The 26931-nt window shown below is 43.0% G+C and overlaps 1 protein-coding gene across 3 annotated transcripts in view; it reads left to right on the forward strand.

Moving 5' to 3' along the window:
* itga11a (integrin, alpha 11a) overlaps window positions 1–26931 on the forward strand; it is an 80524-nt gene that overhangs the window by 21628 nt on the left and 31965 nt on the right. For 2 of the 3 annotated variants that reach the window (XM_080773777.1, XM_080773778.1), the window contains exons 3-13: window positions 4261–4373; window positions 7153–7244; window positions 8322–8436; window positions 9684–9811; window positions 10834–10982; window positions 13726–13870; window positions 14548–14713; window positions 16140–16210; window positions 19615–19759; window positions 21375–21523; window positions 24716–24859. In XM_080773777.1, the coding sequence (XP_080629903.1) occupies window positions 4261–4373; window positions 7153–7244; window positions 8322–8436; window positions 9684–9811; window positions 10834–10982; window positions 13726–13870; window positions 14548–14713; window positions 16140–16210; window positions 19615–19759; window positions 21375–21523; window positions 24716–24859 (1417 nt within the window). The remainder of the gene's footprint in view (window positions 1–4260; window positions 4374–7152; window positions 7245–8321; window positions 8437–9683; window positions 9812–10833; window positions 10983–13725; window positions 13871–14547; window positions 14714–16139; window positions 16211–19614; window positions 19760–21374; window positions 21524–24715; window positions 24860–26931) is intronic. The other variant, XM_080773779.1, reaches the window with a different exon arrangement.

Genomic DNA, 26931 nt, shown 5'->3' on the forward strand with positions numbered 1-26931 from the left:
ACTCGAACATGCGCTGCATGCTCCTGGGAAAAATAAATCAAATAAAGGATCTTTGGAAAATATGAATAGATTTTGAATCGTTCATAATGAGAATCGCAATTTTAATTCGATTTGTTTTGACACCCCTAAATAATATCAATTCAATTCATTGAATTCATCAATATCACTGCAGTCAGTTGTTGATGTCACAGATGACAAAGGTGTCCTGCATGAAGTAATGCAGTATATACTTCTATCTATTACAGTACTTTTAAAACAGGCGGTTGTATCATAGTAGTATCATGCACGACTGCACACCCCATTTAATGTTCCCTAACTCTACCCAGTCTTAGATTACCTCATGGTAACACAGGGAGTAATAATTTGACGTGTTTTGAAACTCTAGTGTTTTGAAAAGGTGTCTGAGGTTGACTCAGAAAGTCTGGGAGGTTGTGGAGTTTAGTTACAATGTGGTGTCAAGTGTGTAGATATCCTCTAAGGGATATATAGCCGCGTGGACAACTGAGACAGATGTTCCTTCTGCTTTTCACTGAGATGAAAACACATACTTCTATTCCTAGATGACCTCTGTGACCAGTCAGGATGTCTCCCCAACCCGCCATAACATTATAGGTGACCTCTGTGTCCAGATAAAATGTCTCCCCAACCCGCCATAACATTATAGGTGACCTCTGTGTCCAGATAAAATGTCTCCCCAACCCGCCATAACATTATAGGTGACCTCTGTGTCCAGATAAAATGTCTCCCCAACCCGCCATGACATTATAAGTGACCTCTGTGTCCAGATAAAATGTCTCCCCAACCCACCATGACATTATAGGTGACCTCTGTGTCCAGATAAAATGTCTCCCCAACCCACCATGACATTATAGGTGACCTCTGTGTCCAGATAAAATGTCTCCCCAACCCACCATGACATTATAGGTGACCTCTGTGTCCAGTTAACCCGGCATGACATTATAGGTGACCTCTGTGTGTCCAGTTAAAATGTCTCCCCAACCCACCATAACATTATACAGTAGGTGACCTCTGTGTCCAGTTAAAATGTCTCCCCTTAACCCACCATAACATTCCTTTCCCGTAGGCTTACGTAAATCGACTTTGGCTACTTGGAAAAGTGCTATATAAAAGTGACTCATTATTATCATTAAGGGACCAAGCCTGAAGGGCCTATGGTCCCTTATTGTATGTTCTTCTTATTCTTATTCCGCCAAATATTGCAGTTCTGGTTTAACCGTGCCGTAGTTCTTTTGCCAAACGGCAGTGAAGAACTATTTCTAAGATGCAGATCATCCAACCAGAGGTTTATGTCTGCATCCTTAAGATGCAAAAAAAAAAAATAATAATAATAAAGAAAAAAAAAATATATATCATAAGGTGGTTTTTAATTTTATAGGGCAAGTATATGTTTTAAGGCATAGGCTATATGTCTCATTAGCTGGGAGATCCTTGTATACAGTCTATTTTTCGACCGCGTCGAAATCGTGGATTTCACAATATCACGCCAGACTTCCCGGGCCTTCATTGCCACCCCCGGTTCCTGCTTACTGATGCCTGTGTCCCTATAGCGTATAGCGATGACATCAGGGGACGACAGTTTTCTACCTCTGGTCTGCTTTGAGGCAGGACTCCAGAGAAGAAGGGAAGATATAACCTCATTGTCAGCCCTGTAGCAGTGGCCGGCAAACTGTGTTCTTCTGGACCGGACTAGTGAAGAAACACGGGGAAGGTTGCCGTATATATTAGATTAGTCGATGGGTGGCTTTTCCAAGACAGATTTTGCGCTCTCATTAGAAGGCGGGTGTAAGTGCCATCCAACCGTTTCTCTAGTTTCTTTGAAAGTGTCCATGTCTCGGAGCCCTAGAGTAACACATGTTGTGCTTTTTCCCACCCCTGATGGGTTTGACTTTGACGGATGGCATCACTGAAAGAACTGTTCATACAGATAAATGTAGAGGAATGTGTTTTACCACATGGTGCTTCACGCATTCATTGTTTTCAGCCATGAGCTAAATCTCAAGGCCATGTATTTGTGAGGTACATTGTTCACAAGAAGCTATGAATCTTTTTGTTGACACACGTCAAGGACATCGTCACATGGGTTATTATATTGCCCCAAAGCCTAAACATATACATTTCTATAAAACATCACATGAGGATTATTTTGCCCCAAAGCCTCTAAACGTATGTAGGCCTTTCTTAGACATCTCCCCCCGAGGGACGGAAGAAAGGCTGTAGGCTTCAGTTTAATGTCAGACGGAAAGTACAGTACAGTACAGTACAGTACAGTACATTACAGTACAGTACAGTAATGGTGTTTTGGGCACATGACATGACATCTCTTTGTTCCGCTGTAGAATTACAAAGACTCTCTTATCTCTGAAATGAGTTACTGCTTTCTTTGGTCTTTATCTCCTGACTTTGGTCCTGATCGAGGAAAGAAAGAATTGCACGCTATTTTACTATAGTCACTGAACTATTTTAAATAGTCACTGAAAAGCTCTCTCTGACATTTATGAGACCTGCATGCTCTGAGCTGTGCCTCACAGGGCACACACACACACACACACACACACACACAGGACATGTCCTGAAGTCTATCTCCCCAAGCGGTGCACAACATCATTCGCCAAGAATCTCTCAATGCCAGTGGTGGAAAAAGTACTCAAATTATTCAGGCTACTTAAAGTATCAATATTGCAATGCAGAAAATACTCTGTTACAAGTATAAAAGTCCTGAATTCAAAATGTATATACCTGAGTAAAAGTAGTGTCGAAATGTACTTAACATACCAAAGGTAAAAGTAGTACTCATTATGCAGAATGTACCATTTCAAGTTTTGAAATACATACAAATGTTTTAAAAATTGCAAATCTATAAGCTCACAATCTGTCGGATCGCGACGCATTGTGAGCTTGTAGCTCGGCTATTTTCAAACGGATTTTCAAACAGATCTAAAGCAGTCTCTCTGACAGCGCTCGGCGTGCGTGCGTGTGTGCGTGCACACTGCATGTGCGTGTGTTTGTTGTGTGAGTGTGTGAGCACCCCATGGACTTTCCACTCTTCCAGCCCAGGTTAGTTTAGTCTTGGTCTGCGTGTCGGAGAAAATACATTGAATTTTCACCCCAAAGAAAAATGAGACAAAAAACAAGACAAACAAACCTTAACCCATTCTGACCTGAGATCAGATTCATACGAGGTTTCCACTGGAAACACACTGGTCTGATTAACCCGTTCTGACCTGAGATCAGATTCTAAAAATGTCAGTCGTTCTTCGATTTTTCAAAAATAGCAGACCTACAAGCTCGTAGCGCGCCACTCGGTGGCGCGCTATGAGCTTGTAGATCTGCTATTTTTCAATAGCTAAAGCATAACATGATGCCAACACCAAAATGGGTTCCCGTTCAGAATGGGTTAAATACAGGATCAGTAAAAGTTGAAAAAATAAAAGGCAGACAAAAACAGACAAAACAACAGTACACAACATCCTATAAACAATCATAAGTACATGGTGCATCCATAATCCGCATTACATCACAGCAATCCAATCACAGTATAGGCTAAACTGCCACCATGTTTAACGTATATATTCCAAAGTGTGTACACATTGTTTAAGTCAAAGATGCGCAGCATAATTGCTTTCATATGGTAATATAAACTTTGGCTAAAAGCAAGTGACGTGCATGTTTCGTAATATCTGATGTCTTTAGTCTAACTAGACGTGTGCCCGTCGGTCACCGGCCTACTTGGGAACGATGCAAGTTGGGAACCTAGTAATGCAATAGCCGTTGTCATATAGCACCCATTTTAACCTGTCTGTGTCCCTTTTGTGCCCATATGGAGATCTCTGTATCTGTCTGTCTGTCTGCCTTCCTCAAGAGTGCTGTGAAAGGTGGACTGGTTAAGTAATCAAAATGGCAGGTGAGGACAATCGTGTATCGGTCTGACTCAAGGCCAGGCACTGCACCCCCTGTGGCGGTGTGGAACGCGGGTTTTTGAAGTCGTTAAGGCGAGTCGTTAAGGCGAGTCGTTGAGGCGAACGGTTCTGGAGTTTAGTGGATTACAGACGTATACGCACACAGAGACGTGGTGCATTTATAGATGTTTTAGAGTTTTAGAGTTTTATTAGGATCCCCATTAGCTGGTGCATAGCAGCAGCTGATCTTCCTGGGGTCCACGCAGAACATAAAAACATGACATTCGACATGAATGACATTACAGGATGTGTCCATTGACGTTTGCATTCCATTTGTCCCCAGGCTGTTGGTGGGAGCTCCCTACGAGATGAACGGCCCACACCAAACGGGAGACATCTATAAATGTCCGCTGGGAAAACGAACGAGTGTCACCGGCTGCTCCAAGCTCAACCTAGGTACGGCATTATTATGGTGTCACTGTCTTAAAGAGTCATTTAATCTATAGGTACGGTCTTGTCTTTGTATGTCTACTGAGGCTCATGTGGACATCTTAAAGAGTCATTTCATCTAGGTACGGTCATTGCATCGTCTACTGAGGCTCATGTGGACATCTTAAAGAGTCATTTCATCTAGGTACGGTCATTGCATCGTCTATTGAGGCTCATGTGAACGTTGCTCAATTCAGTATTTAGATATTTGATATTAATTGTGGCTGCCACGCCCCCTTCATATACAAAACCCATTGTAATTTCGAACTCCATTTTAACCATGCAACATTCATTGAAAACGGCCATCCTTTTTTTCTGGTGACTCACACTACCCTCCTAATACATGATGGGGGGGCCAAGAAATCTCCCAAATGTTTTAAACATACATGAAAAGAGTCATTGTAAAATCACTGTAATCTCTGTATGCATGTGAGTGTGCATGCATATGTGCGTGCGTGCCTGTGACCGTGCCCCCCTGTGTGTGTGTGTGTGTGTGTGTGTGTGTGTGTGTGTGTGTGTGTGTGTGTGTGTGTGTGTGTGTGTGTGTGTGTGTGTGTTTGCAGCTTTCTAAGCCATGTGTGTCATTGTGTGGCAGCATCATATAAAAGGAGAAATGTGGCCACCATTACTATTCCTTCATTCCAGGTTTTACTACTGTGTTTTTCCACAGAGTAACATTTGTGTTCCACATACAGTATATGTGTTGCTGTGCCCCGCCAGACGTCGCAGCACATGGGACACACATGTAGCGTGTGGTTAAATGATACTAGCCCATTTAGACCTGGCGACGATTCTAAAAATGTTTTCTACATCCTGACAGTTTTCTGAAAAAGCTATGTTTCTGTGTCAGTCGTTCTTCGATTTTTCAAAAATAGCAGACCTACGAGCTCGTAGCGCGCCACTCGGTGGCGCGCTGTGAGCTTGTAGATCTGCTATTTTTCAATAGCTAAAGCATGACATAATGCTAACACCAAAAGGGTTTCCTGCCCAAAATGGGCTAGACACGTTGAGTTGTGTGAACCATACGCGGTTTAGAGAGCTTAAGGATGCAGACATAAACCTCTGGTTGGATGATCTGGAGGTCCCAGGTGGCAACGTTTCTCTCTCCTATACCCCAAACCCCCCCAAATGTGTTCTCCATTGCAGGAATGTGTGCTGACAGGATGTTGATTGTTTTGGGTCCAAAATATCTACATCAGTGGTTCTCAAACTTGTTCCACGTCAAAAGGACCCCAAAAATTGCACAGATATTTTACAGCCATTCCAACTCTTCTTCAACGCTTTCCTGATCGTTTCCTGAAGGGTTTCTGTGTCCCAACAGAGGAACTCTATCTATTCAGGGAATCTGAATAGAATTGTGCCGCGCTCGAGCTTGTAGATCTGCTATTTTTTTTTTAATCGTGAAAAAAATTGAAAGACACATCTTTCAATTATATTCTTTCAGAGCAAACGTTTTTAACTCAAATCTTTGCTTCAGAAACATTACTTTGATACAGAAACATAGGTATTTCAGAAAAAGGGACATCCCTATTCGTGCTTTCTTCAGACAATAAGGGCCTACTGAAGATCACTCCGGTCTTCAGACAATAAGGGCCTACTGAAGATTCCGGCGACTAAACGGGTAACTGAGGGCGACCGGGCATTTTCCGTAGCTGTGGAATGCCCTCCCCCCTTTCTATAAAGAATGCAGAGTCTGTTGACATTTTTAAGAAGTTGCTGAAAACATATTTATTTCGTTTGTATTTTGAGCTGTTATTTGTCTATACCTGACCTTTTTGTACAGGCCAATGTTTGTTGTCTTTTTTATTTAGCTTTTCTTCTCGTCGTGTTATTAATGTTATTAATCTTGTGTTTAAAAGGCAGTAAATAAGTAAAAATTAGAAAAAGGCCATGTATATAGCCACGATGCTGTATATGTATTATTATTAGCTTTGTTTTAGGGAAACATTTCCCTGAAGAAGACCTACAGTAGGTCGAAACGTTGGATAATAATAAATATACAGCATTGTGGCTACCTGTGTGCGGCCCTTTTTCTCTTTTTTTATTAATCTTGTGTTTTAAATTGATAGTGTTTTACCTTGTTGACCACTGTACAGCACTTTGTAACTGTTGTTTTGATAAGTGCTTTATAAATAAAAATGTACTTACTGTACAGTACTTACTGGCTATGTCCCTATGTCCCCCCATAGGGACATCCCCATAGAGACATCCCTATGGATCCAGGGAGATATTAGCCTTTTGAGGCTGAGGGCTCTGAGCCACTCTGGTATACTGATACTGTGCATGTTGGCTCACTGGAAACACTCTGCTACCCCAGTGGTCCCTGAGTGGGTTCCAAATGGGTGTGTACGTTATGGGGTGCGCACGCTTTTCCGACACACCGAAGATCCGAAGCGGGGGGACATGCGATGCGATGCGAAAAAGCGATGGTTCCGACATGCGCTGCTCCCGTGCTTGCGGTTAGGCTTAGGTTAGCATTGAGGTTTCGGATCAATAGTATGTCGGAACTAAAGCCTGCACCCGTACGTTATGGGGGTCCTTGATTTCTTTTTTGAGAACCACTGCACAGTAAATGGTATCATAATTGGTACAGTATCATAGGTAACACCTGTGAAGTAGGAATACTTATTTCCAAAATGTCTGCTGTGCGCATATAGGCTATACAGTATACACTATTCTGCCAGACATACAGTATTGCACATTCAGTGCTGTCACCTTTTCACTAAAAGATGATGTTTTCTCCAAGGAAGGATATCTCTCACCAACGTCTCTGAGCGAAAGGACAAGATGAGGCTGGGAATGACGCTGACCTCCAACCCCAAAGACAACAGCTTTGTGGTCAGTGTGGATTTTGTTGACTACACTAAGACAAAATGACCAAAAGACTAAGCTTTTGATATTTAGTCGACTATAAGACTAGGCTAAGACTAAATGATGTCAGATGACTAAATAGGACTAATACGAAATGGTGTGTTCAAAAGACGAAATGAAATGAAATTTTGATGAAATTGGAAGTTCATTGTTTTTGATTGTGAACTTACAGTACAGTATATGTTTAGAATTGGGGAATACACAGATATACAGTTACTGTACACTAGTATAAGTATACTGTTGGACACTGATCATAATATTCACACGGTAGACATTTGACATACTGTAAGAGTTGAATGGCCACCATGTAGACATATATAATGTTTAATGCTTTCTGGTATAAATAATTGTGTTTTGTGTTTCAGCCAGGCATGTGGGCTTGGCTGCAATTTACAACACTAGATTGTTTTATCTATAATGGGTTGAATCTAGAGTTGCAACAGCTCCATTGACAGCCCATTCATCTAAATAGAAAAGTACAGTATCTGCTTATGTGTTAACCCATTCTGAACGGGAACCCATTTTGGTTTTGGCATCATGTTATGCTTTAGCTATTGAAAAATAGCAGATCTACAAGCTCATAGCGCGCCACCGAGTGGCGCGCTACGAGCTTGTAGGTCTGCTATTTTTGAAAAATCGAAGAACGGCTGAAATTTTTTGAATCTGATCTCAGGTCAGAATGGGTTCATCAGACCAGTGTGTGTCCAGAGGAAACCTCGTATGAATCTGATCTCAGGTCAGAATGGGTTAAACTACGTTAAACTCACCAACACTGCAGCTGTATGGAATGTATTGACAGACAGTGTCTCATAATAACATCAGGTGGACTTTTATGAAATACAGAATGAGGATAATTCAAGCTTTCCGTACAGCTGTAAAATAGTTTTACGTTGTTTAATACGATCAGATATAACTCTAGATTCAACAACCCATTTAAACAATCTAGCGTCGCAAAAAAAAAAAAAAAAAAACTTCACTATAGTCGTATGACTGAGTATAAAAGAAATACTTCATGTGAGTATAAATACTTGTTCTATGTTTCAGGCCTGTGGGCCTCTCTGGTCATACGAGTGTGGCAGCTCATACTACAGCACGGGGATCTGTTCCAGAGTCAACGCCAGCTTTAAGTTCTCCAGGACCATTGCTCCAGCCTTTCAGAGTAAGCTTTAAGTTCTCCATAGAATCTTTCATAGTAAGGTTTAAGTTCTCCATAGAATCTTTCAGAGTAAGGTTAAAGTCTCCCATAGAACCTTTCATAGTAAGGTTTAAGTCTCCCATAGAACCTTTTAGGTGGGGAAAAATCATGGCACTCCATCTTAAGTTAGACTTGTGGAATTATTAATTTCCTAATTTCTGTCTCTTTTCACATGCAAACAATAACAACAATAAGATCCTCAGTGCTCATTTAAATTGTTGGAAAGAGTTATTTATTTGTAAAGAATGTGATGAAGACATGTTTCTCCTCAGGGTGTGAGACCATAATGTGATGAAGACATGTTTCTCCTCAGGGTGTGAGACCATAATGTGATGAAGACATGTTTCTCCTCAGGGTGTGAGACCATAATGTGATGAAGACATGTTTCTCCTCAGGGTGTGAGACCATAATGTGATGAAGACATGTTTCTCCTCAGGGTGTGAGACCATAATGTGATGAAGACATGTTTCTCCTCAGGGTGTGAGACCATAATGTGATGAAGACATGTTTCTCCTCAGGGTGTGAGACCATAATGTGATGAAGACATGTTTCTCCTAAGGGTGTGAGACCATAATGTGATGAAGACATGTTTCTCCTCAGGGTGTGAGACCATAATGTGATGAAGACATGTTTCTCCTCAGGGTGTGAGACCATAATGTGATGAAGACATGTTTCTCCTCAGGGTGTGAGACCATAATGTGATGAAGACATGTTTCTCCTAAGGGTGTGAGACCATAATGTGATGAAGACATGTTTCTCCTCAGGGTGTGAGACCTAATGTGATGAAGACATGTTTCTCCTAAGGGTGTGAGACCATAATGTGATGAAGACATGTTTCTCCTCAGGGTGTGAGACCATAATGTGATGAAGACATGTTTCTCCTCAGGGTGTGAGACCATAATGTGATGAAGACATGTTTCTCCTCAGGGTGTGAGACCATAATGTGATGAAGACATGTTTCTCCTCAGGGTGTGAGACCATAATGTGATGAAGACATGTTTCTCCTAAGGGTGTGAGACCTAATGTGATGAAGACATGTTTCTCCTCAGGGTGTGAGACCATAATGTGATGAAGACATGTTTCTCCTCAGGGTGTGAGACCATATGTGATGAAGACATGTTTCTCCTCAGGGTGTGAGACCTAATGTGATGAAGACATGTTTCTCCTCAGGGTGTGAGACCATAATGTGATGAAGACATGTTTCTCCTCAGGGTGTGAGACCTACATGGACATCATGATCGTCCTGGACGGTTCCAACTCCATCTATCCTTGGAATGAAATCCAGGCTTTTCTCATCAACATTCTGCAGAAGTTCTACATCGGACCAGGTCAGATACAGGTGTGTGTGTAAAGATGTTCACTCATTGGACCGGGTCAGATGCAGAGCTGTGTGTGTGTGTGTGTGTGTGTGTGTGTGTGTGTGTGTGTGTGTGTGTGTGTGTGTGCGTGTGTGTGTGTGCGTGTGTGTGTGTGTGTGTGTGTGTGTGTGTGTGTGTGTGTGTGTGCGCGTGCGTGTGTGCGTGCGTGCGTGCGTGCGTGCTTACTATGGAGCTTGACAATGTACATTTTCTAATGAGGATATTATTATCCGGGTTGGGAACGAGACATTAGAAGTTTAAGTATAGCAGAGTCTTGTTCATGAGTGAAAGGAGGACAGAGCAGGAGATCAGCCGGGGAATCGGAGCAGCAGGGGGCGCTATTGCAGTCGCTGTAACGCACTGTTGTGATGAAAACAGAGCTCTCTGTCTACCGAGCAAGGTTCCTTCCTACTATCACCTATGGTCATGAAGTGTTCCTACTCTATATACTGTATGGTCATGAAGTGTTCCTACTCTATATATGGTCATGAAGTGTTCCTACTATCACCTATGGTCATGAAGTGTTCCTACTCTATATACTGTATGGTCATGAAGTGTTCCTACTCTATATACTGTATGGTCATGAAGTGTTCCTACTCTATATACTGTATGGTCATGAAGTGTTCCTACTCTATATACTGTATGGTCATGAAGTGTTCCTACTCTATATATGGTCATGAAGTGTTCCTACTCTATATATGGTCATGAAGTGTTCCTATTCTCACCTATGGTCATGAGGGGTTCTGATCGGAGTTGGAATCGGTTGGAATAACGTGTTCCTTCCACGTGCTACGTCCAACCAGGGAAACTCCCCCCTGTCACGTGTAAAGGAGCAACTTGGACACTCAGGCATGAAGGAAGCATGAGTTCAAGTCCGTTGCTCTCTCCAGGTTGGCGGAGCTGTCGACACAGGGGTGAAAAATGGGTTACAAAATTGTGGGATAAAAAAGTAAAGAAGCAGATGGTTGTATTATTGAACGGTTCCATCGTTGTGTGTCTTCAGGTCGGGGTGGTCCAGTACGGGGAGAAGGTGGTCCATGAGTTCCAACTCAGTGATTACAAGTCGGTGGAAGAAGTGGTGAAGAGAGCACGCAGCATCGAGCAGAGAGGAGGAGAGGAGACCAACACGGCTCTGGGCATTAACATCGCACGGTACTAATATCATTATTACACACTATTAATATCAGATCTGCATTAACATCGCACGGTACTAATATCATTACTACACACTATTAATATCATATCTGCATTAACACCGCACGGTACTAATATCATTATTACACACTATTAATATCAGATCTGCATTAACACTGCACGGTACTAATATCATTATTACACACTATTAATATCATATCTGCATTAACACCGCACGGTACTAATATCATTATTACACACTATTAATATCAGATCTGCATTAACATTGCATGGTACTAATATCATTACTACACGCTATTAATATCAGATCTGCATTAACGTCGCACGGTACTAATATCATTATTACACACTATTAATATCAGATCTGCATTAACATCGCACGGTACTAATATCATTATTACACACTATTAATATCAGATCTGCATTAACATTGCATGGTACTAATATCATTACTACACACTATTAATATCAGATCTGCATTAACGTCGCACGGTACTAATATCATTATTACACACTATTAATATCAGATCTGCATTAACATCGCATGGTACTAATATCATTATTACACACTATTAATATCAGATCTGCATTAACACCGCACGGTACTAATATCATTATTACACACTATTAATATCAGATCTGCATTAACATCGCATGGTACTAATATCATTATTACACACTATTAATATCAGATCTGCATTAACATCGCACGGTACTAATATCATTATTACACACTATTAATATCAGATCTGCATTAACATCGCACGGTACTAATATCATTATTACACACTAATAATATCATATCTGCATTAACGTCGCATGGTACAGCATTCTATGCAACATATCTGCATTAATGTTGCACAGTAGGGGACATGGTGGCGCCCCCTTGGGGGCACGGTTGCGCAGTCGGTAGCACTGTCGACCTCACAGGTCCTGCAGGGTTCCATTCCATTTACAATTTAGGCATTTAGTCATCACTCGTAACCTGATCGAAAATCTAAATTTTAAACGAGAAATCTGAAAAGTATATCAATGTATGCAGTCAATACTTGGTCTGGGCTACTTTTGAACAAATTATTTCATCAATGGGGCGTGGCATGGAGGTGATCACTGTTGAGGTGTTATGGAAGCCCAGGTTTGCTTTGATAACAGCCATAAATTAATTTATATTGTTGAGTCTCATGTCTCACACCTTCCTCTTGACAATACAACCTATTCTGTGGGGTTCAGGTCAGGCCAGTTGGGTGGTCAGTTAAGCACAGTAATACCATGGTCAGTACTAGTTACTAGTAGTTTTAGCTCTGTGGGCAGGTGCCAAGTGCTGCCTGAAAAGGAAGATCAGCATCAACATAAAGCTTGTCAATGTACGGAGGCACACAGTGCTGTAAAATATCATAATAGATGGTTATGTTGATACACAAAACACAGCCATGTTATCCACTGGTGTTGATCCACTGACAGTGAAATCTTAACAATGGTGAATGGTTTCAACACAGCCATCTTTTTAGAGTACATTGTGCTTCAGTATGTTGACAAGCTTCATGGAGATGCTTGTCCTTTCCAGCTCGATTTGTCACCTGCCCTCAGAGCCAAAACTACTAGTAACTGGTGTACTGACCATGGTATTACTGTGTTAAAACTACTAGTAACTGATGTACTGACCATGGTATTACTGTGTTAAAACTACTAGTAACTGATGTACTGACCATGGTATTACTGTGTTAAAACTACTAGTAACTGATGTACTGACCATGGTATTACTGTGTTAAAACTACTAGTAACTGATGTACTGACCATGGTATTACTGTGTTAAAACTACTAGTAACTGATGTACTGACCATGGTATTACTGTGCTTAACTGACCTGCCAACTGGCCTGACCTGAACCTCACAGAGAATCTAGGTATTGTCATGAGGAAGGTGTGAGACATGAGATTCAACAATACAAATGCATTTACGGCTGTTATGAAAGCAAACCTGGGCTTCCATAACACTTCAACAGTGACAAAGGCTGATCGCCTCCATGCCACGCCCCATTGATGAAATAATTTGTTCAAAAGTAGCCCAGACCAAGTATTGACTTGAACTCCTCATGCATAGTAGGAAGCATGAGGTAATTCCGTTGCTCTTCCTATATGGCATAGGAAGTGTATCGTCCAGGATTACAAAATGGGTAACAAAAATCGTGGGAAATAAACTACACATTTTGCCACAGCTCAGAGGGGTTCATAATAATGCAACTACGCGTGTTATTAAAGGAGAATTCCATACTAAAAAGGCTTTCTTACCTTTCTTCGTATTTGTTACGTCCCCATCAAAGAGGTCCAGGTGTTATTTTGTGCAAAAGCTCCTTATTGGCTATTTCCCCTACCATAAGCCCTCAATGAATTGCATTAGATTGAATGGGATGTATGGGGTGTTGTGCTAATTCGCTTATTTCCATCGAAATAAGTAGTAAAGTGTGCCGCCTGGGTTATTATTTACATTATGAAGAGAGGATATATACAATTTTCTTTTAATTTTGAGCGATGGAAATAATCGAATTAGCACAACATTTATGGGCTTATGGTAGGGGAAATAGCCAATAAGGAGCTTTTGCACAAAATAACACCTGGACCTCTTTGATGGGGACGTAACAACTACAAAGAAAGGTAAGAAAGCCTTTTAGTATGGAATTCTCCTTTAAACTACAGCTCCGAGGGGTTCATAATAATGCAACTGCGCGTGTTATTAAACTACAGCTCCGAGGGCTTCAAGCAAGGCGGTCGGCGAGGTGCCAAGAAGGTGATGATCGTGATAACGGACGGAGAGTCACATGACAGCCCGGACCTGCAGCAGGCCATCGAGGACAGCGAGAAGGAAGGCATCACGCGCTACGCCATCGCTGTGAGTATAATTATCCTAGCATCACGCACTACGCCATCGCTGTGAGTATAATTATCCTAGCATCACGCTACTACGCCATCGCTGTGAGTATAATTATCCTAGCATCACGCTACTACGCCATCGCTGTGAGTATAATTATCCTAGCATCACGCTACTACGCCATCGCTGTGAGTATAATTATCCTAGCATCACGCTACTACGCCATCGCTGTGAGTATAATTATCCCAGCATCACGCTACTACGCCATCGCTGTGAGTATAATTATCCCAGCATCACGCTACTACGCCATCGCTGTGAGTATAATTATCCCAGCATCACGCGCTACGCCATCGCTGTGAGTATAATTATCCCAGCATCACGCGCTACGCCATCGCTGTGAGTATAATTATCCCAGCATCACGCTACTACGCCATCGCTGTGAGTATAATTATCCTAGCATCACGCTACTACGCCATCGCTGTGAGTATAATTATCCTAGCATCACGCTACTACGCCATCGCTGTGAGTATAATTATCCCAGCATCACGCTACTACGCCATCGCTGTGAGTATAATTATCCCAGCATCACGCTACTACGCCATCGCTGTGAGTATAATTATCCTAGTATCACATCTCCGTAGGTTCTTGGCTACTACGACCACCATCAACCCTAAAACGTTCTGAACTAATCTCCGTAGGTTCTTGGCTACTACAACCGACGAGGCATCAACCCCGAGGCCTTCCTCAACGAGATCAAGTACATCGCCAGCGACCCGGACGACAAACACTTCTTCAACGTGACGGACGAGTCTGCTCTGAAGGACATCGTGGACGCGCTCGGGGAACGCATCTTCAGTCTTGAAGGTTTGACCTATGACCTAGGTCATTTGACCTATGACCCCAAATGCACACTGATTCGTATATTTATATAACCTATACCGCTGTGGATGAAGTAATTTAAGTGAACAGGTTACCATGGCTTTTGGCCAAACAAGGCATGAGTTATGCCTGTTCAAAGTGCCTGCTATATATGTAGCCCCTCCTATTCCCAGCTTTGTGTGTTTGTGTGTACTACCCAGGGGGCAGTCAGACGGATATTTTGTGAAGCCACTAAGGAAATGAAAGTTCATATAATGGCCTGTTGTGGCGCTGTCACTGGACCCAGAAAAACCCATAGCCCCATAGAAGTCCATGTATTTTGGCCCAACTTCACCTAGACTGTATTACCTTAATAAACATGGTCATGAATACTTTTTGCTTCCAGTCACTAGTTTAAAGTCTCATTTCTAATGTCATAATATTCTTATTGGAAAATGATGGTCCCATTTATTAAAAAAATGACCATAAAGTCGCGCATGTTCTGAGGGGCGTGGCTACCGTTACAGTCTATGAACGGGATCCCCCACCCACTCGAGTCAAAATAAAAACCAACGAAGAAGAAGGGGGAAGTCCCGCCTCGTTGTCTGGGCCAGCCAATGGGCCAGCTGGCCTGAACTGGGCCAAAACGGATCTAGAAAGATGGCGACTTCCATTGCAAGGACTGACAGGCTTCATTTTACGTTCACGTTAGACCCGCGGAACGCTTTGTCCATATTTTTTACAGTCTATGGTACTACCCCATATAGTGATGATTCGGAGTCAGGTTAGATTTGATTGGCTGAGCATGAAATGTTATGTATGATGATCAGAGCGCCCCTCACTTCACACGTGAGTGTGATTTCTTTTCATAAAGGATTTAGAACAGCAGCTGTAACATATAGGGTTATAGAGCGTCGCAGTCCCGCCCCCTTTCAGAACTACGAGTGGCCCAGGAAATGATTCTCCATTCATTTTCTCCGTAGGCTTTTCAAAAAGTATTTATAAAAAAGACGCTGCGACGCTCTATAGGCCCTTCCGGCTTGGCCCCTCAGTCATGTAAAAACCATGTAGCGAGTTTTTCAGGTGCCGCCAACTTCATATTTGATGTTTTTGTTTACCTATTGGTAGACAAAACAGGAAAGGGCGCACACCAGTGTTGGTGAGGTGCTGGCCTAAGGCAGTAAATATAAGTAAAAAAGAGAAAAAGGCCGCACACGTAGCCATGATGCTGTATATTTATCCAGGAGGTCTTCTTCATTCCCTGAAGAAGAGGAATAATAATATACGTTGGATAATAATAAATATACAGCATCGTGGCTACGAGTGTGCGCCCTTTTTCTCATTTTTTATTTTTTCATTTGTTTACCTATTGACCAATAAGAATGGTTCTTGTTTACCCAGGAACTAATGAGAATTTTTGTTGTTCACCCAGGGACCAATAAGAATGGGACAGCGTTTGGCCTCCAGATGTCTCAGGCTGGCTTCTCCTCACACATTGTAGAGGTAACACACACACAGACACACACACACGCACGCACGCACGCACACACACGCACACACACACAGTCACACATAGTCACACACACACACACACGTCGTAGAGTTAAGCCGTGCAGAAGCACACGCACTTTCCTCGGACTTATACTTGGTTGCGCGCAGCACCACATGCCGAAAACAGCAGATCTACAAGCTCACATGGTGTTGCCCCCTGCTGTGTGGCCCCTGAGACCCCCTGCTGTGTGGCCCCTGAGGCCCCCTGCTGCGTGGCCCCTGAGGCCCCCTGCTGCGTGGCCCCTGAGGCCCCCTGCTGTGTGGCCCCTGAGGCTTTAGGTCATCCTGATTTAGAGGCCTCTGACAGCCAGAGACGGTCCCTTTTCCACTTCAGCCACACAACACCAGAACGGGAAATAATTCACCACTATAAATCCTACGGGAGACATCATTTGGTGAAAGGCTGAGACCAGGTTGAGACGGCAGTCCTTTAAAAAGACAGGATTGCTTTCCGTTCTAGTTTGTTTTTTGAGTTTCTTTGGCTCTCTGTGAGCGCAGATAGCAGCAGGTGTGTTGGCGTTCAGACTGACACAGCTGGAGGACTGAAACCAGTCCATACTGTACAATCCTGACTGTTAGTTTAACTCTTGACAGCCTTGCGGATCCCTTTTTTTTTTTCTTTTTTTTTTCAATAATTAAAAATGTTAAAGATTTTGCAGTGCACTATACGTGGTCTGGTTGGTTACCTACTGTATATACATAGGTAACAATTTTTTTTGCCTCCACCTAACTTGATGTTTGCAGAATGACTGAATGTTTTAACTGAAGTAGCCAAGGGAGAATCATAAATATATCCCCTTCAGACCATAAGTAAATATAGAGCTTATAGTCGCAGCTGGGCGACAGCTAGCAGTGGTTGGAAATTCTCTTGGATTCCAGGGATAGCACTATGTGCTCAATAAAGGCAACCTGAGTGTTGAAAGTAGGATACATTATTGGAAGTAATGCTGGGTCTTTTTGAGGAGAAAAACAGGCCCTGGGAGCCCAGATGGTTTTGTCGAACTTCAAGCATGCCAGTTCAGAATGCTGCTGATGTCATACACATCCTGACGTCGCTCGCAAGTACTTTGGCTTTTTCCTCTTCTGAGTCACTTGCTTCCCTTACTGTACCCTCTACCTTCAAACTGTCTGTCATGTATATAAAAAACACTTGATATTGTTGTCTTGATATTCTGTAGTAGGGCTATGTAATCGTACCCGTCGTCTAAACTGATTGAGATACCCAGAAAAGCGCTTGTTTCCTTTGGGGTCCTTTATTTTCATCCATCCCGTCATGTCCCTTATTATTGAAATATAGTTGTTAAATGTTAAACACATTTGTTGATATTACTCATCCAGATTCTGTCAAAATAAAATCGTTACACAGTATCTCTATAGTCATGTGTTCAAGACGGATGTGTCAGATATTTCATATTCCATCCTAATTGGCTAACATTGGCTTTCAAAGTTTGCAGGATTGGCCCGTTTTGAACAAAAACCCTCAAGTCATGAACGCAGCGTGCAATTTACGTGAAATCTTTCACAGACTTTCCTACTAGGCTAAGGAATATATCCCACCCTTTTCACATTGGCCTGTTCTGGCGCCACCAACAGGTGGAACAAAATGTCTCAAATCATCCAATTGCCATCCAAGGTGTAAGAAGAAATGGCACCCCTTTCACATTGGCCTATTATAGCGCCACCAGGAGGCCACAATCTGACCAGCCCTGGTGGAGACCTGTGCCCCGAGGGGCACTTTATCTAGTTCATGTTACGTCTGTGGCCTAACTGATTTATTTGGCAGTTCGCTGACGAGCATGCAGGATGCCAACACACATATCGTGACCACATATCTGCAGTGTTTTTCCTTGACTTCCCAGTCGAGCCAGAGCACATCATGGTAGGACAGCAATGTCCCTACATAAAAACAATTAAGATAGATCTAGTCTTCAGACTTTATTCAAAATTGCCATAGCGACCGTTTTCACCAAAACAGATATAACCACAAAGGCTATATAAGATCAGAAACTGACGGAGTTTGAGTGTTGGTTGGTGAGCAGACAATTCCATTTCTCAGTACGGAATTGCAAAATGCACCCCAACAACATGTCCTCCCTAACCTTTGGAAAATATGTTGTCTGCATATAGCGTGTATGGAGGGAAGGCAGCTCATTAAGTCATAGAAGGAACCCTATCATTACTGTGTCATAGACTCAAGGTACTCTGAAGTCAAAGTTCTAGTTCCTCTCAGTTTGATGAAGTAACTTACATTTTCTGGTCTTTCTTTTCGTTGAATAATGGTTTGTTTAAAAAAAGGAAAATCACACCCGTATGAAGTGAGGGGCGCTCTTATCATTGTACATCATCATGACGATTTTCTCAGACACATTATGACGTAAATTCTCCATTTATTGTCAATGTGAATTTAACAAAAATACTGATTTGCTCGTCTACATATGACGTAAAGTTCTCCATTCATTGTCAATGGAATGGATCCAGGAACTGTATCTCTTCTCCACTAGTCCCTCCCTGACATTTAGTTCTACTGGATCTATTCTCCACAATTTGTTATTGGCCGGAATGAGATGACGTATGATGATGTACGATGATAAGAGCGCCCCTCACTTCACACAGGTGTGATTGTATTCATGCAGGATGGTATCGTAGTGGGTGCCGTGGGTGTTTTACAGGATGGTATCGTAGTGGGTGCCGTGGGTGTTTTACAGGATGGTATCGTAGTGGGTGCCGTGGGTGTTTTACAGGATGGTATCGTAGTGGGTGCCGTGGGTGTTTTACAGGATGGTATCGTAGTGGGTGCCGTGGGTGTTTTACAGGATGGTATCGTAGTGGGTGCCGTGGGTGTTTTACAGGATGGTATCGTAGTGGGTGCCGTGGGTGTTTTACAGGATGGTATCGTAGTGGGTGCCGTGGGTGTTTTACAGGATGGTATCGTAGTGGGTGCCGTGGGTGTTTTACAGGATGGTATCGTAGTGGGTGCCGTGGGTGTTTTACAGGATGGTATCGTAGTGGGTGCCGTGGGTGTTTTACAGGATGGTATCGTAGTGGGTGCCGTGGGTGTTTTACAGGATGGTATCGTAGTGGGTGCCGTGGGTGTTTTACAGGATGGTATCGTAGTGGGTGCCGTGGGTGTTTTACAGGATGGTATCGTAGTGGGTGCCGTGGGTGTTTTACAGGATGGTATCGTAGTGGGTGCCGTGGGTGTTTTATAGCTGGGGTCGGCAACCTTTGTGACATGAAGTATAGGTGTGAGGGGACTTAATTTAACTTAACTAAACTTGTTGTGAATTTTAAAGGGGGGAAAAAAACTGCCATGTGTACCAGTGATCACCCTCCCCTCCATGTGCCAATGTTTACAGGATGGTATCATAGTGGGTGCCGTGGGGGCCTACGACTGGAACGGAGCGGTGCTGAAGGAGACCCGCCAGGGGAAAGTCATCCCTCCCAAGTCCTCGTATGCGCAGGAGTTCCCCGAAGAGCTGAAGAACCATGGTGCTTACCTGGGTGAGTAACTCTCACAGTGTTTTACACTTTACAGTATAGGGAAAGATAAATGGGCAGAGCCTGCCTTATAAGGACTTGTTCCGGCCGCCATGTTGTTTGTTTACTTTAGCTTACCCTGAGGCTACAGCAAGCTACAGCTAGCGACCAGCTACAACATTGACAGCTAGGAATCTAGGATGGATCGGGCAATGCGTAGCAGAGTAGACATTCCATGTAGAGATAAACTGAAACGCATGGATGGAACCAGGCACCAGCAAAACATGTGCAAAACACCACGACGACAACAACAACAACCGAACAATGACGCTGAGATAACGTTTCATTTTATTTTGACTACATGAATAACTAAAGAGTTATCTCGAGTACTGCTTATTATTATGAAATTATTAGTCATGCTGAGTAAGTAAACGGGACCCGAGATGTCTCATGAACCCTCGGCTAGCCCACTAACCCCAGGCGTAGGGTAAACAATGGCTCGATGTAAACAACAGTGTGCAGCATTAGCGTTCGGATTCTAACTTACCAGTCTGAAAATGCCGTGAACACACAAACATGTGTCTGGGAATGTTGCAGAAAGTGATGTTGTTTCGTCTAACAGCTGAAACCCAAGCCATACGACGTTTCTTTGTTAACTCCGCATCTCCTTGGTGTTGCTTCCAAACATCTTAATCCCGTCATCGGAACACTGACAACACTGCACTGGCGTACCATATCTTCTAAACAGAGACGTCAAAGATAGTAGAGAGATGGAAGATGGTATAAAGTCAAAGTAGTTGCTTGCTCAACAAAGATAGTAGATAGATGGAAGATCGTGTACACAGCCCGAGTTCAGCACTTGCTCGACTAGAAGCACAAGCTAATGACTACAGAGTGACGCAACAAACAACATGGCTCCGTACTTGGCCAAATGTGGGTGGAGTTAGAGGGAGGAGCACCACCACACTCTTTCTCTATACTATCAAATGAGAAGAAATACTAATAATCTGGTCTCGACTCTTCCTTGGACTTGGTCTTGACTTGGACTGTAAGTAAGGGATGTGTGTGTGCTGTTGTATTTTCTCACATGCTGGTTTTTCACTCATACTGTACCATATGGTGTTTGTGTTTGTGTAACGCGTGGTGTTTGTGTAACGCGTGGTGTTTGTGTAACGTGTGGTGTTTGCGTAACATATGGTGTTTGTGTAACATATGGTGTTTGTGTAACATATGGTGTTTGTGTTTGTGTAACGCGTGGTGTTTGTTTAACATATGGTGTTTGTGTAACATATGGTGTTTGTGTTTGTGTAACGTGTGGTGTTTGTGTAACATATGGTGTTTGTGTAACATGTGGTGTATGTGTAACATATGGTGTTTGTGTAACATATGGTGTTTGCGTAACATATGGTGTTTGTGTAACGCGTGGTGTTTGTGTAACATATGGTGTTTGTGTAACATATGGTGTTTGTGTAACGTGTGGTGTTTGTGTAACATATGGTGTTTGTGTAACATATGGTGTTTGTGTAACATGTGGTGTTTGTGTAACATATGGTGTTTGTGTAACATATGGTGTTTGCGTAACATATGGTGTTTGTGTAACATATGGTGTTTGCGTAACATATGGTGTTTGCGTCACCAGGCTACACCGTCACGTCGGTGGTGTCAGCCAGGAACGGTCGCCTTCTGGTGGCTGGCGCGCCACGCTTCAACCACACTGGCAAGGTCATCATCTTCACCCTGAAGAACACGGGCAACCTCACCATCCTGCACTCCCTCAAAGGCCTGCAGGTAAGGCAAGGATTTATTGATTGATTGATTGATTGATTGATTTAGGTGATAAATAAAAAAGAGCACAGAGCAACTTTCCGACATACGAGTCAGCATCACCGATGATCAAAACACAAGAAAGCCTCTTGGATTATTTAAATTGCAGTCCAAAAATAAAAAAAATAAAACTAAACACTACACAACATGACAAAACAACACAGCAGCAATACATCTATTATTACAATTCGGAGTGAGTTGTGAGCGCACACTTCGGCCGCAGTTCAGTTCAGGCAAGTCATAGACCGTGACGTCATGCCTACGCCCGTGATCTATAAAATCTGCGTCAGTAAAAAGGACAACATTTCCATGTCACGTCATTGTCGGAGTCTTCTCCAGTGCCTTCCTTCTACCGGTCGAGATCAATGTTAAAGGGTAAGACCACTTTTTTTGAGGTTTGGGTTGTGTAGTTACTTTGCCATGATGCAACTCCAAATGTGGACAAGAAATAAGAAATAACTGCTCCAGTGATTAGAAATTGATAATTCAAAATATGCTCCTCATTGACTTACATTGTAGCTAAAACAGCTCTCAAAGTCACTCTTTTAGTATGTAAACAAACAGAAACAATGTTGATTCAGACAATATAGAGCATCACCAAAACTCATGTAGTTTTATTTTTTCATAAAAATGTTATCTTCCTGTTGATTTGTCCATTTTATTGGGAAGAAAACCCGGACTGGATCCGTGGATCCGGATCCAGATCTTCAAATAGTAAAATCAACAGGAATCTAACATTTTTATGAAAAAATAAAACTGCATGAGTTTTGGTGATGCTCTATATTGTCTGAATCAACTTTGTTTGTGTTTGTATACGTACTAAAAGAGTGCCTTTGAGAGCTGTTTGAGCTACAATGCAAGTCAATGAGGAGCATATTTTGAATTGTCAATTTCTAATCACTGGAGCAGTATTTTTTTATTTCTTGTCCACATTTGGAGTAGCATCATGGCAAAGTAACTACACAACCCAAACCTCAAAAAAAGTGGTCTTACCCTTTAAAGGGATAGTTCACTTAAAAAAAAAAAACAATGTGATTATTTTCATCGTCTACTCAGCTATTTAAAGGTGGATTCATCGAAACGTCCGTCCTTGGTTCTGGTGACTGACATTTTCCTCTGTTATGTTTTAGGAAAATGAAGATCCATAACAAAAAACATCCCAAAAATATTAAAGTAATTGAAAATTACACGGTCTCTTCACGTATTATAGAATGACAATATCAGCCACTGGCAAGGGGACAGTTCACACGCAGGGACACATGTCACAGTGATCTTCAACACTCATTTAATCCGGCCGGCGATATCTGCACGACAACAGATGTTAACTTCCTTGCAAACAAATGTTTCTCTGGCACTCTGTGACAAAGGATGGTCTCCTAATCTAGCACAGATGTTTCCAATCTGGAATCCAGTGACAGGCTTTCCCAGCAGAGAGCTCTCTCTCTCTCTCTCTCTCTGAGAGAGTCAGTCAGTCTGTGTGTCTCTCTCTCTCTCTCTCTCTCTCTCTCTCTCTCTCTCTCTCTCTCTCTCTCTCTCTCTCTCTCTCTCTCTCTCTCTCTCTCTCTCTCTCTCTCAGAGAGTCAGTCAGTCTGTATCTCCTGCTGTCTAGACGGGCCTGCAGCCACAGCCACTACTGGTGGAAAGTAACTAATTACATGTACTCAGTGGTGGAAATTAACTAAGTACTTTTACTTAAGGAACTGTAAGTAAGTAAGTAGCCTTGCCGAGCCCATAGGGCTTGGCAGCTTGATGTACAAGTACACCCCCTGGACATGACGCTAGTATGTCACAGGGACTTACCCCCAATCCAACCCTTGATGCTGAGTGTCAAGCAGGGACCCATCCTGGGTCCCATTTTTACAGTCTTTGGTATGACCCGGCCGGGGATCGAACCCCGACCTCCCAGTCTCAGGGCGGACACTCTAACCACAAGGCCACTGAGCTGGTTAAGTACTGTACTTAAGTACAATTTTGAGTATTTCCAATTTCCAGTACTTTTACTTCTACTCCACTGCATCTCGGAGCCAAAATTTGTACTTTTACTTCACTACAATTATTTGAAAACTTTAGTTACTGGTTGTTACTTTGGCGATTGTAATTTTGATTAGAAAACATTAACCACTTCAACCCTATACATTTCGGGCCATTTGAAATTACGACTGACATAGAAACAAACATAGCTTTTTCAGAAAACTGTCAGTATTGATTTTTTTACTTCACTTTTTCCTCCACTGACATCACACATGACCCGGAGCTCCTGGTGTGTTATTCAGGGTCATCAGTCATTCAGGCCTCTATATGCATGTGGAGGAAATGCCAAGGATTCCAGGATGTTGTAAACAACAATAGTATGTGTTAAGTCTGGCCTTGGAATTTCAACTGGCTGATAACAAACATTATAGGCCCACCGCCACGGCGTTGGAATTATACCCAGTCGACCAGGGAGGAAAAGAGATAGATCTCACTCAGTGCCTACAGGACGCCTAATGACGCCTTTCCCTTAACGGTCCGAGACAGAGTCAAGTCCAAGTCAAATGAAGACCGAGACCGAGACGAGACAAGTAAATGAAAATGTGGACTCGAGACCCGGACTCGATACGAGTCGAGTGAAGGACTGGAGTACTACAACACTAGAGCAGACGATGTTGGAGAGGAAGGGATCTGAAATTCCCTAAAAGGCCGCTTTTTGCAAAAAACAGCAGATCTACAAGCTCACAACACGTCGAGCTTGTAGTTCAGCTCAGTGTTAATTTAGTTGACTTTAAGACCAAAGACTAAAAAGTCAACTAAGGTTTTTCAGAAGACTAAATAGGGAATGACGTCTTATTCAAAAGACTTAACCCATTCTGAACGGGAACCCATTTTGGTGTTAGCATCATGTCATGCTTTAGCTATTGAAAAATAGCAGATCTACAAGCTCATAGCGCGCCACCGAGTGGCGCGCTATGAGCTTGTAGGTCTGCTATTTTTGAAAAATCGAAGAACGACTGACATTTTTTAGAATCTGATCTCAGGTCAGAATGGGTTCATCAGACCAGTGTGTGTCCAGTGGAAACCTCATATGAATCTGATCTCAGGTCAGAATGGGTTAAGACTAAATCTAAATATTGTGAAAACATGTGACTAACCGTGTGTGTAATATAATGTCTGTGTTAGATCGGCTCTTACTACGGCAGTGAGATCGCCCCCATGGACCTGGACGGGGACGGGGTGACAGACAACCTGCTGGTGGCAGCGCCCATGTTCTTCAGCGGAGGACTGGAGAAAGGCAAGGTGTACATCTACAGGGTGACGGAGCTGGTGAGTATGGACTGTGTGTGTGTGTGTGTGTGTGTGTGTGTGTGTGTGTGTGTGTTTGTGCGTGTGTGCGTGTGTGTGTGTGCGTGCGTGTGTGTGCGTGTGTCTGTGTGTGTGTGGTGTGCGTGTGTGTGTGCGTGTGCGTGCCTGAAGGCGAACGTTGGTTTCCTTTTTTGAGGGGGCCCTCCTACGTCCAGCTTTGAGGGTCTGTGTAAACACAAAGACAAAAGTGAGGACGCAAATTGTGATTGGCCGGAATGAGATGATGTCATGATGACGCATGTGGATTAGAGCTGGGATCGGGCCGACTTTATATATTATAAATTACCATGAAATGAAATGGGACCATTTTATATCTATAGCCTACTGCTATGCTGATAGTATAACACGTCGCACACGCTCACAACACACACACACACACACACACACACACACACACACACACACACACACGCTCACAACACACACACACACACACACACACACACACACACACACACACACACACATACACACACACACGACACACACACAAACACACACAAACACTTGTGCAGTCTTACCAGCATTGATGATTGATTTGACATCGGCAATTCTGCATTGGCAATATTGAATCCACACAGTGTGGAAAGGGCAGCTGTAGTCTACTTCGGGACTGTTTGTGCAAAGTTGCAAACTCTTAATAAAGTGCTATTCAATCCAACAATCAGCGCCAGCCTAATTTCCCATGGTCCATGGGCAGGATCGAGTTATTTACTCATATTCAACTCTTCACTAGTAACAGCTAATAAATCAAACTATTTATATTAATCCAACCATTGCGGTTTACATGTCATGGAGGATCACATCCACCGTGGTCCGTGGGTGAGTTCAACCTAGGCTAACGCCGTCCTCCTTTCTTCAGTGGTTCTTCCAGCTGCGCCCCATATGTAACCTCAGTCCCTACGCTCATTCTGTAGCTCCTGACCTACAGAATTAAACGTAGGGACTGAGGTTCACATGGGGCTACGTTTGCTGCTGCTGCTTGCAGCGCGTTGGAAGCTTGCAACAACAAGCGGTGCTGCTGCTTGCATTCAATGCAGTGCACCACCTTAACATATAGGCTACTCTAGGTCCCGACAGGACCCGTCGGGTTTTCGTCGGGTATCCCAGCTCTAATGTGGATAAGAATGATAAGAGCGCCCCTCACTTCACACGGGTGTGATTTCTAAAATAAACGCTACAGCCTTTTTCGTTATCTCTCTATATTTATTTTCCAAGGCCAGCAGTACCTCACAAACACTGGTGCCCCGCCCTTCTCCTGCTTGCCTACATTGTCTGCACGCACGCACACGCACACGCACACACACACGTATGCACATATGCATGCATGCACGCCCGCACACACGGACACACACACACTCACATGCTCTAGACTCAGAGACTGACACGGGAGTGTACTTTCCCGTCCCTTCTAGAATGACTCTAGAATGCATTTTAGCTTTGTTTTAATTGTTCTAATTAGTCATTAGGAAAGGCAATGGATGTTGTGTTCTTGTTGTAATTCAAACGATAATTATGGGAACAGTTAATCTGTGGTAAATATAACGAGGCTAATCAATGTTATCCCCGTGACCCGAGTACGGATAAGCGGTTGAAGATGGAATGGAAAATTGATATCGCACCCAAACTCCCGTTGACTTTTCAAACCGTATCAATCCCGGAATTAATAACTGTTTTAATCCCATATACCGCTGGAAATAAATAAAAATGTCATCCTGGGCTCTAACGCGACCACGCACACGGCCAAATAATACTGTAGCAGTACAGTATACCTACTATTTATGCCAGACAATAAATTAGGGTCTGAAACTCTGCACCTGTGCTAACACTGCAGTCTCGCAGCTCCAGGATCCAGATATATTCCGTCCAGACGGATCCAAACACAGTCCCTGCATTCTGTCACACACACACACCAATAACAACCACCCTGCAGACGGACGCCATCCTCGCATTCCACTTTCACAATTAACACGCTCTGGACGGGAACCCCCTTTTGGGTGTTTTAAAGCATTATGTTATACTTTTAGCTATTG

This window comes from Protomyctophum bolini (genome assembly GCF_963924005.1).
Source record: "Protomyctophum bolini genome assembly, chromosome: 1".
Lineage (NCBI taxonomy): Eukaryota > Metazoa > Chordata > Actinopteri > Myctophiformes > Myctophidae > Protomyctophum > Protomyctophum bolini.